General features: G+C 44.4%; 1 protein-coding gene across 6 annotated transcripts in view; it reads right to left on the reverse strand.

Annotated features, from left to right (window-relative positions):
• LOC120063088 (ubiquitin-associated protein 2-like) overlaps positions 1-12035 on the reverse strand; it is a 29775-nt gene that overhangs the window by 6746 nt on the left and 10994 nt on the right. For 3 of the 6 annotated variants that reach the window (XM_039013236.1, XM_039013230.1, XM_039013231.1), the window contains exons 11-22: positions 11761-11950; positions 11337-11598; positions 10575-10855; positions 10142-10335; positions 9806-10034; positions 9450-9489; positions 9184-9313; positions 5610-5667; positions 5220-5430; positions 4839-4930; positions 4598-4648; positions 4189-4267 (exon numbers count right to left, since the gene is read on the reverse strand). In XM_039013236.1, the coding sequence (XP_038869164.1) occupies positions 4189-4267; positions 4598-4648; positions 4839-4930; positions 5220-5430; positions 5610-5667; positions 9184-9313; positions 9450-9489; positions 9806-10034; positions 10142-10335; positions 10575-10855; positions 11337-11598; positions 11761-11950 (1817 nt within the window). The remainder of the gene's footprint in view (positions 1-4188; positions 4268-4597; positions 4649-4838; positions 4931-5219; positions 5431-5609; positions 5668-9183; positions 9314-9449; positions 9490-9805; positions 10035-10141; positions 10336-10574; positions 10856-11336; positions 11599-11760; positions 11951-12035) is intronic. The other 3 variants (XM_039013235.1, XM_039013234.1, XM_039013232.1) reach the window with 3 other exon arrangements.

Consider the following 12035-nt stretch of genomic DNA (forward strand, 5'->3'; position numbering starts at 1 on the left):
ATTACGGGGCTATCACTCAGTCAAGAGTGCGCATGCGTAGGAAGTCTTGTCGTTGTTGGACCTGGCCTTGAGTGTAATGGCTACCTTGTAGTGTGTACATATAGTAGAGTAAACTTTGTTAAACTGGAACCTTGTCGTTGTGTCATTTCGAGTTAACATTGGTAGCAGAGGATGGTTTCTAACTACAACGTGCCACCTCGCTTCGACGAGAAGAGGTCTTACGAAAGTTCGTCAAAATGAACTGGGAATCTGGATACGCGTTACTAATCTGGACGCGAAAAAGCAAGCACTTGCGGTGGTATTATCGCTCGAGGGAAGAGCGAGAGATACAGCACTGGAAATACCCGTTGAGGATTTGAACAAGGATGACGGTATGGGAACTTTGATCACAGCACTGGATTCTGTATTTCTCAAAGAAGAGAAAGACCGTGCCTACGAGGCATATTCAAACTTTGACAGTATTACGAGAGATATTTCGGTTGCAATGGCAGACTACATCATTGATTTCGAACAGAGGTACAATAGAATGCGCAAGTACGACATGGTTCTCCCAGATGCAGTGTTAGGGTTCAAGTTGCTAGACACTGCTTGTCTAGATGGTAGGGAGAAACAGTTGGCTTTGACTGCTTGTACTGTGCTGACTTTTGCATCTATGAAGTCGGCACTAAAAATAATATTTGGTGAGAAGACGTCTGTCGCGCCAATAACAGATGGAATGCAAGTGAGTGACGCAGCATATTACACCGAGCAGCACAGAAAAGGCGCCAACAAGTCACATTCTCAAGACAACCAGAAGAGGGCGCCATTTCCCGGCACAAATCCACTGGACAAATATGGAAGGAGATCGAAATGTGCAATTTGTCAAAGCACTTACCATTGGGTTAAAGACTGTCCTCATAAAAATGAACAAGTTAAACTAACAGAGGAAAATGTAAACAGAGAGAGAGCAGTGTAACATTACACTGTTTTCAAATGAATCTGCTTCTGATACTGAGATTTTTATAGTTGAATCCTTAGGATCTGCTGTGATTGATACTGCATGTACACGGACAGTGTGTGGTGCAAAATGGCTTGATAGCTATGTCAGTGAACTAAATATGAAAGAAGTACAAAATATGATTGACACACCAAGCAACAGAGCTTTCAAATTTGGAGATGGGAGAATTGTCCATTCTACCAAGAGAGTTAAGATACCAGCAAAAATTGGTCAGACTTAAGTGTCACATTGAAACAGAGGTGGTCCCTACAGATATCCCCTTACTATTAAGCAAAGCTTCCCTCAAGAAGGCAGAGGCTGTACTAGACATAAAAAATGACAAGGCAGTGATGTTTAAACAACCAGTGACTCTTGAACTTACTACCTCAGGCCACTATTGTGTAAACATTTTAGACAAAGTCATCACACAGAGTCCATGCAAAAATGAGATTCTGACTGACACAGAGCACATGAAGATTCTGACAGTCACAGAGAACATGAGCACTAAAGAAAAACACAAAGTATTGTTAAAGCTTTACAAACAGTTTGGACATGATACAGTTAACAGACTTCAGAAGTTACTCAGCAGTTCAGGGAATAATGATGATAAGTACGAAACTGGAAACAAAGTGTACTACAAACGAGTTGACTGTCAAGAGTGGAAAGGACCGGGAGTAGTCATTGGTCAAGATGGTGTGGTGATATTTGTGAGGCACGGAGGCATGATTGTCAGGGTGCATCACTCAAGATTGCGGAAAGTAAATGATCAACAAGATAGAGGGGCTGTTGCTGAGAATCAGTCTCCTAATGAAAATGACAAAAAGGACACAGTAACAGACACAAACCTACCAGATGTCGCATCCGATGATATGGACACCGAAACTAACACAGGAAATGGAGCAGAGACCTTCAACCATGCCACAGGTAATACTGTTGAGCGTTCAAATGAGGAAAACATTCAACAGCCACATGTGTTAAGAGAACATGGTTGTTCCAATCTGAAAACTGGACAACCTGTTAAATACACGGACAGAGAAAGTGGTATTCCACATACAGCAACCGTCATTGGACGAGCAGGAAAAGCAAAACACAAGAACTGGTACAACTTGCAGTACTCTGAACCAGCTACACTTTCTGGTACAACAGGGTCAGCTGACCTGCCACTTGTAGATAATATCAGAATTGAACCAATGGAAAATCGAGAAAAACAGAATGACATTCAAAATGATGATGTACTTGAAACAAAGGACGTGTCATTTGACTCAGCTAAGCTAGATGAGCTCAGTAATTGGAGGAAAAATGGAGTGTTTGAGGAAGTCAAAGACATTGGCCAAAAGTGCGTCTCAAGAAGGTGGGTGTGTACCCTTAAAGAATCCTTAACTGGAATAGTGCCCAAAGCACGTCTAGTGGCTAGAGGTTTTGAGGAGCTGGCTGCTAAAGAACTCCCAAAAGACTCACCGACATGCGCCTCAGAGTCACTCAGATTGCTGATGTCAGTGATCTGCCAGAAAAAATGTAAACTTAATTCCATAGACATCAAATCTGGATTTTTGCAGGGAACAGAGCTGTCAAGGGACATTCACATCCGACCTCCGTCCGAAGCTAAAAGTGAAGGAACACTGTGGAAAATAAAAAAGTGTGTGTATGGACTGGCAGATGGATCACTCTACTGGTATAACAAAGTCAAGGCAACAATGCTGAATACAGGTGGAAAAATGTCACAAGTGGATCCTGCAGTCTTCTATTGGCTTGATCAAGACTGCAATGTGACTGGAGTACTTGCCTGTCATGTTGATGACTTTATCTGGGGTGGCTCACAGACCTTTGCTTCAACTGTGATTCCACACCTCAAAGCTGTTTTCTAGGTTGGCCATGAGGAGCATGATCATTTTTGTTATGTTGGCATAGAGTTTATTACAGTTGATGGAAAAATACTGATGCAACAGGAGAGCTATATCAAGAATCTTCAACCTATCCACATGGATTCTTCAAGAGCCGTACAAAGGAATTCCCCTCTGTGGAATTGAAGCTGGTCAATTGAGGTCAAAGATGGGACAAATTTTATGGGCTGCGAGACAGAGTAGACCTGGTTTGATGGTTGCAACTTGGCATCTAACACAAAACACGCCACTGTACAAACCATTCATGAGGCAAACAAAGTTGTTCGTAAACTGAAATCACAACAAGTGACTTTAAAGTTTCAGCATGTTGGAAAAGATGACTCTTTGAAACTAGTTGTCTTCCGTGATGCTTCGCTAGGTTATCACTGGTGGGACAAAACGGCACTTCCTACCTGTAGTTTGTGTCACTGACAACTACTCCTTAGTTGATGCTGTGAAGTCAACCAAGTCTGTCACAGAGAAAAGACTTTGAGATTAGCAGCATCAAGGAACTTATTCAAGCACAGAGAATCCAGCGGATTCTGTGGTAGACCACAAAGGAACAGCTTGCTGACTGTCTGACTAAAAAAGGAGCATCCGGTCTTGTGCTCCTACAGGCTCTCGCTCCTACAGGCTCTCAGTAATGGAAAGTGGCAGCTTGAGTAATACAAATAAGAACTGTCACACAACCCATTTGTAATGGGGATCTTGAATAATACTTGGACATTTAATTATGTTGTTGATGTTTTATTTGTCTTTAAAGAAAAGGGGGAGATTGTTAAGTTCATGTTTTAAGTATCCCTATATTTATGTTATTACGGGGCTATCACTCAGTCAAGAGTGCGCATGCGCAGGAAGTCTTGTCGTTGTTGGACCTGGCCTTGAGTGTAATGGCTACCTTGTAGTGTGTTCATATAGTAGAGTAAACTTTGTTAAACTGGAACCTTGTCGTTGTGTCATTTCGAGTTAACATTTAGCACCCATCCCACTATGCCATTTTACCTGCCTTGATTCTAAAGGCATGTTTTTATTGTCTAATGTTTCTCCTCCCACAGTAGAGTTGAGAACTCACGAAAAACGATATACAAATTAAATGTATTATTATTAAATAGTATGTATGAATAGTTCCATCGCAGGATGGGGCTGAATCAGCCATTTGTTCAATTCCTTAGTCAGAGGAGATGGGAGATTCAGTCATTGAGGTAGTCCACATATTAAGATTCAGCTATGTGCTTGTAACCATCATCATCTCCATATTATGGTGAACACACAAGATTTGGTTCTGGCCTCAGAGATTAGTGCATTTGTAAACGAGTGTGCAACAAGCATTACCTGAGTATGGATTGTTGGCTAGCCCATCTCTGCCAGGCATCGTTGCCGTTGTACCAGGGAATGGGACTCCATAGTAGTCCTACAGAGAGATGGAGAAACACACCAGCTTAAACGAGAGACAGAAGGAGAGAAAACATCACCAAATAAATCAGATTCTACACAGGAGATGGGAGGTTGTCATTGAGGTGGTCCACATATTAGGATTCAGCTATGTGCTTGTAACCATCATCATCTCCATATTAAGACGGGCACAACAGACAATATTAATCATTAACATTTATTTATGCCTGTCTACTAAAAGTACATCTAAACCAGAGACCATTCGAGAGTCCATCTGGGCAAACAGAAATGTGTGCTGCATTGCTCTTCATCTACACAAGTGATGTTCCATGTGTGAAAGGTCACTCACCATAGGCAGACGAGACTGAAGCATCTGCAGGTCCTCATAGCCATAGATCTGCTTTAGAGCAGGACAAAGACAATGAAAACAGGTCCGTTGATACATCTCAACTGAAATAGTCAACAACAACTCGCTAAGCAAGAATCAATGGCGGGCTAGAGAGAAAGACTAGAGAAATGGATGGGAATTCATGAAACAAAAAAAAAAAAGAGCAAGAGCGCGCAAAAGGAAAGAGGGATAGCGTAGTTACCGGGTATGCAGGAAGCAGGCCTCCAGGGCCCATAATGTACTGATTGGCCAACAGAGGGGGCACTCCTTGGGCCAGGTTAGGGGGGGGTTTGCCTGTGGAACATCAGAATGAGAGAGGAAGAGGAGTCAAAAATCACACTGGTCTATAAATCAACGGTCAAATAAGCAGAGGGAGTAGGACAGGGTTTCCCCAAACTCTGTCCCCGGGATCCCAAAGTGTGCCCGGTTTGTTTATCTAACACCACACAGCCAATTCAAATGATCAACACTTGATTAGTTGGTTATTATAATCAGCTGTGTAATGCTAGGGCAAAAAACTAAATGTTCCGGGAACAGAGTTTGGGAAACCCTGGAGGAGAACCATTACGTGACCGTAACAAACCTATGTGTGACGGCAGGGTTCTCCTGGACTCACCCGAGGTGGTGGTCAGCAGAGGTTGGGCGGTGCGCCCGGCGGCCGAGAGGGCGGCGTTGCCAGTCAGACCAAGCCCTCCGGGGCCGTGCATCATGCCATTGGAGCTGCTAACAGCTGCGTTGATCGAAGGGCCCGAGGAGGAGAAGGCGTGGAGACTGCTGTTCTCCTCACTGGTCATCTGTATGGTAGGGTGGGGGAAGAGAGAGTTAGCCTGACAGAAGCTTAGCTTTAAATCGGTTGCCTTTTTCGTCTCCAGCGTTTGTGCTTATTTAAGATCAGTCCCTCGGCGATCAACAACTATAGACACACACCGTCTAGGAAGTGTTTTACGTCAGCCCAAGAAGAGGCGGTGCTTACCGTGAGGGAGGAGCTAGTGGAAAGGGCAGATCCTGATGAGTATGTACTGGTCACATGACTGGAGAGAGAGCAGTAGAGAAAACAGGTAATGTTATCAAATCTGTAGTGTATTAACCCAATGAGTCACACCATAATGCAAGTGCATTTGACCTCTAACCCCTTTTAACCCCATAGAATCCCCCCCAAAAATCTGTCAGTTTAAGCTAGATACATTTTCTTTTGCATTTGATTAGTCCCAATCCACAGCATTCGCCGACGTCGCACTGTGGTAGAGCTAGAGCGGTGTTTGACTGAGACATAACGAAAAATCGGTCTCCTCACAAAATCTGTAGTGTCTGAACGGTTTGGGCTACAAACTTATGACCCCCTCTATGGAAAGATGATTCTCACAAACACGTGTTCTTCGTTTTGCTCTACGACCCACACAAGCATCTTGGGACTCGTCTGAAGTCGGTACAGCCGATCTGCCAACTTGTCTGTAGCGTCCGAACAGTTTGGGCTGCACACTAATATGACCCCTCTGTGGAAAGGTGACTCACGAACATGTTGGTTTTGCTCTAGGAACCCACAGGCCTCATCTGAAGGTCCCCCGGTAACAGTTTAAAAAATATATATGAATTGAAGTATATGGAGAATGTTTAGTGCCCCAAAAAAAAAAAAGTTCAATCCATTTAAAATATATATTTTAAAAAATCCACATACACCAGTCAAAAGCTTGGACACACCTACTCATGTAAGGGCTTTTCTTTATTTTTACTATTTTCTACATTGTAGAATAATAGTGAAGACATCAAAACTATAAAATAACACACATGGAATCATATAGTAACCAAAAAAAAAAAGTGTTAAACAAATCAAAATAGATTTTATATTTGAGATTCTTCAAATAGACACCCTTTGCCTTGATGAGAGCTTTACACACTCTTGGCATTCTCTCAACCAGCTTCACCTGGAATGCTTTTCCAACAGTCTTGAAGAAGTTCCCACATATGCTGAGCACTTGTTGGCTGCTTTTCCTTCACTCTGCGGTCCGACTCATCCCAATTTGGTTGAAGTCGGAGGATTGTGGAGGCCAGGTCATCTGATGCAACTCTCCTTCATGGTAAAATAGCCCTTACACAGCCTGGACAATGTGTTGGGCCATTGTCCTGTTGAAAAACAAATGATAGTCCCACTAAGCCCAAACCAGATGGGATGGCGTATCGCTGCAGAACGCTGTGGTAGCCATGCTGGTTAAGTGTGTCTGAGTGTCACCAGCAAAACACCCCCACACCTCCATGCTATACGGTGGGATATACGCATGCAGAGATCATCCCTTCACCACACACAGGTCGGAACCAAAAATCTCAAATTTGACCAAAGGACATACCTCAGACTGAATATAAAAAAATATTAAGATTGTTATTTTGCCTGCCAGTCTGAGATATGGCTTTTTCTTTGCAACTCTGCCTAGAAAGCCAGCATCCCGGAGTCCCCTCTTCACATTGAGACTGGTGTTTTGCAGGTACTATTTAATGAAGCTGCCAGTTGAGGACTTGAGGCGTCTGTTTCTCAAACTAGACACTAATGTACTTGTCTTCTTGCTCAGTTGTGCTCCCACTCTTCTATTCTGGTTAGAGCCAGTTTGCGCTGTTCTGTAAAGGGAGTAGTACACAGCGGTGTACAAGATATTCAGTTTCTTGTCAATTTCTTGCACGGAATAGCCTTCATTTCTGAGAACAAGAATAGACTGATGAGTTTCAGAAGAAAGTTCTTTGTTTCTGGCCATTTTGAGCCTGTAATCAAAACGACAAATGCTGATGCTCCAGACACTCAACTAGTCTAAAGGACAGTTTTATTTGCTTCTTTAAAACAGCAGAACAGTTTTCAGCTGTTCTAACATAATTGCAAAAGGGTTTTCTAACGATCAATTAGCTAATCCAAGTTTATAATTTTAAAAGGCTAACAACGTGCCATTGGAACAAAGGAGTGATGGTTGCTGATAATGGGCCTCCGGGCGCCTTTGTAGATCTACCATAAAGAATAAATAAAAAGCCGTTTGCAGCTACAATAGTAATGTCTACACTGTATTTCTGATCAATTTGTTATTTTAAAAATGGACACTTTTTTGTTGCTTTTCTTTCAAAAAACAAGGACATTTCTAAGTGACCCCAAACTTTTGAACGATCGTATATATACTGTATTTTATACCATCTATTGCATCTTGCCTCTGCCTCTCTGTCATTGCTCATCCATATATTTTTATGTATATATTCTTATTCCATTCCTTAGATGTGTGTGCATTAGGTAGTTGTGGAATTGTTAGATTACATGTTAGTGCAGCAATATCTATCGGAACTAGAAGCACAAGCATTTCGCTACACTCGCAATAACATCTGCTAACCATGTGTATGTGACCAATAAAATGTGAAATATATATTTTGATTTGTTTAACACTACATGGTTACTACATGATTCCATATTTTTTATTTCATAGTTTGTCTTCACTATTATTCTACAATGTAGAAAATAGTTAAAATAAAGAAAAACCCTTGAATGAGTAGGTGTTCTAAAACTTTTGCCGTGTCCTGATCTCTCTTGTATCTTATACAGACACTGTATAGGGGGGACGACAACTTTGTTCCATGTCGTGAATCTTAAATCAATGAGTTTGTATGAGCTAATAGCAGTAAGGCCAAACAAAAATGTTAATAAAATACAGATATATATTTTTTTATATTTCTAGATTTCTTAATTAAAAATCAAGTAGATCAATGATTCTTGGTGTGACCTTTTTAAAGCAATTCCATATGGCTTGGTAGGCTTAGACTGCAGCGAGTTAAACATTGTGTGTTTGGATTCGTCCATTTCTTCTGCAGCCGTAGATACCATTAGTGTGTGTGACTAACACTAGAGCACTGTTTGAGACAATGGTGGATCCTGAAGGGGCCCGGGTCTTTAAAAAAAAAAGTCTGTTAAGTCCAAATGGTTTGAGCTAAAAAAAAACGAGACTCACACAAACATGCTTTGCTCCATGACCCTCACACAAGCTATACAAGAGTCGTTAGAAGGTAAGGAGTTCTTCTAGACAGATCACAGGAAAACCCAGGACAGTGTTCATAACACTGTAATAAGCTCACAGTTGCTCTCACAAACACCAGTTGTCACTGATTAGTTGGATATTCATTTCCCAGCAAACAAACAATCTGTACTTACATCATTCATATAAATTCATTTTTATCAGGTTGGTTTGGTGGACCTTATTTTTTCCAATTGACATTAGTCAATAAAACTCATGAAAGCAACTGTTTATGTCAAATTGTGTGGTCTATTTGTAGCCCTGGTTGTCCTGAAAATAAAATGGTTGTGAGGCTAAATATAAGGGCTGGACATGCAGATAAATGAAAAGACAACGTTTCCTGGGGTCTCGGGACTGATAGGGATAAAAAGGGTTGAACCAACCGATAACAAGGACTTCAATTCTAGGAGTCAACACGGGAGATTCAGTCATTGAGGTAGTCCATATATTAAGATTCTGCTATGTACTTGTAAATATTATCATGAGAATGACTAGGGGGGTGAGTTATGGGCTTACCTGCTGAGGGATGTCAGGGGGGCGGAGTGGGAGGGCATGGGGGCCGGGGAGGGAACATGGTGGACGGGGCCACTTTCACTGCTCATGGGGGGCGACTCTGGCTTTTGGGTACGAGAGGCCAATGACGTTGCTGAGAGAGAAGAGGAGCGAGACCGACAGATAAGCAAGCATGCTGGACTCATTTCTGTCTTAAACATGAACTAAGAAAACCTTTTCCTTCAAAAGGGTTTCTGTTTTGTCAACCACAAATTCTCATGGGTACTTACAGTCCTGTGGGCCCGGTGTCCTCATGCCACAATAGCCATTCTGTGAAAGAAGACATTGACACTCAGAGGGCAATCTGATTTTACTAACAATGATACGTCCTGTATCAGTGGCCACAAGCCTTTTGAAAGGGTGTTCTTGGGCATATTGTGCTGTTACATTAAAGCTCTAGTAATCTTAAAATCACGCCTAGTCTCGGAAAAAAAATGTCCATTGACCATAGGAGATTCAGTAATTGATGTATTCTACATAATAATCAGATATGTGCTTGTAACCATCATTAGCTCCAGGTTTACAAGTGACAGGAGTTGTCGTCTTAATCGAGTCAGAGACAGTGTCTATAGTGTGGGTTACTCACGGTGAGAGGGGTGGAGGGGGCGTCTTTGCTCTGGGAGTAGCCCAGGTGCGAGGGCATGCTCCGTGGAGTGCCACTGTCCACTCTGCTAGCCGAGGGGTTGGAGGAGGGCGGAGCGGCGCTGGGGAGACCCAAGGAGGGGGAAGGCGTGGCACTGGGCAAGCCCAGAGACGGGGAGGGGAAACTGGGGTCCGACACAGGAGGCATGGACGGCAAGCTGCCCAGGGGCTCACTGCAACAAAGGGAAGAGCTAGTGTGAGACAAGTTCACCTTGGCCTCTACGCTCATACAGCAGTGAGACTAATTAAGCTAATTAATTTGTATTTATTTGAAACACACCTGACAGGTCCAGGTTTTGAGAACAAGCTACTCTGGGGTTGAGGTACGGCTATGGAGGCCGGCTCCCTGGCAGACTCAGCCTGTTGGCCCATGTCAGTCACACTGGGCTCCGAGCCAAAGTCCAGAGCCCCAAACTGCACGTTGAGACCAGACACGTCTGCCGAGCCTGGCATCTCCACCGCAGACGAGGGGATCTGAGAAGAGAAAGCGAGAGACGTAAAGAAAGAGGGTGAGGAACATTTACACATGAAATCACATCAATGTACATACGCTATTCACAGTGTGATTAATGAGCACACTGACATTTCAGACCCACTGTGTAAGAGCATGCAAAGTTACTCACTACTTGCAGATGTTTACAAATAGAGAAACACTCCTTGTATGTACCCACTGAGTGAGCAGGCAGCCTCAATTTCCACACACGTTTCCTAACCTTGGAGGGAGGTGGTACTCTGCGTCTTTGGGTCTTGATCTGCCTCTGTGGGGGTTCAGCCATGGGGGCCTGGTGGTCGAGAGCCAGCTTGACCCCGGGGGAAGGCTCGTCTCTGGGAGGCGGGGGCCTGGCGTTGTAGTGGCCGTGGCCAGGGGGAGTGGGGACCGAGGGGGGAAGAGACAAAGGCTCTGCCTGGGGCAGAGAGCTCTGCTGGGCCTGCTGCTGCCGCTGGGCCAGTTTGCTGAGGACAGGGGACGGCTCTGGCTGCATCTTCAGATCCACTAGAGAAGACAGAGAGACCGACAGAAGGGTTTATAGTGGTATTGGGAGTACAGTAAATACATGCATGGAAAAACTTGTGCCAGTATGACTGCTGGTCCAAAATTGACTCCCTTCTCCTTCCCCTTCAATGTTTGCGCCACCACCACTACACTGCTTACACCTACCCAGACTCATCAGATCTGGGGTTAGGACCCAGGGGATTGGACTAAGGAAAAAAATAGGGACCGGATATGTGCGGCAGCTTTTACAACAGAACTCTGACTTAAGGTTCTTGGTGTACCCTGATGATTCTCCTCCCCACTGTGTCACTGGGGGAGAGGTAGAAAGAGAAGTTGAACAGAGTGATAATGTACTGGGGGAAAAATGCTAAAATTAAGTTTCAGCTATGTGCTTGTAACCACCATCTCCTATTCGACAAGCCGATAGACAGACAGACAATGACGTACCCACACTTCAAACTTGATTTCCGTGTGATAGTACCTGCGTGTGTCTTAAGTTGAGAGGTTGGAACTGGGCCATGCTCCACTCTTGGGGCCTTGAATTCGCTGGCGGAAATGGGCGAGGGGACTTCAACTGCAGGTGGACCGGATTCTTTGGCGACACTGCCGTTGCCCGCTGTGACCAGCTGCTGATTGGGCCGCGGGGCGAGCCGGGGCCCGTTGAGCTGCTCTGGTATCCTGACCTCATCCGGGGCCGGCTTGGGCCCACTCAAAGCCCCAAAACCAGAGCCCAGGACTGAGGACTGTCGGGGGGGGGGGGGGGGGGAGAGTTGATAATGTCTGTCTGAAAGCATTTCCAGGTGTCTAAATTCACTTGAGAGCATAATACTAGTGTGTATGTATAAGCATAAGAATATGAATGCGTGTAACCATGTTGCGGGCATGCGTTCGGCTGGCTGCCTCACCAGGGAGGCAGGGGCGTAGCTGTTGGCGGCGGCACTGGCGTAGCTGTGTGTGGCGGTGCGAGTGCCATTGTGATGGGAGTTGGTGAAAACCAGGCTCTGGCCCCCGAGGCCCTCGGTGGCGGGGGGCTCCATGCCACCCAGCTCTGCCTCCACGCCACCAGTCTTGGGCAGCAGCAAGCCTAAGTCCACACTACAGAGGGGGCGATAAAACAACCAGCAGTTTACAATGGGACACTGAATGCAAAGTGTTGTGTTGTACCCGGATACTGCTTTGT

This window comes from Salvelinus namaycush, chromosome 18 (assembly GCF_016432855.1).
Source record: "Salvelinus namaycush isolate Seneca chromosome 18, SaNama_1.0, whole genome shotgun sequence".
NCBI lineage: Eukaryota > Metazoa > Chordata > Actinopteri > Salmoniformes > Salmonidae > Salvelinus > Salvelinus namaycush.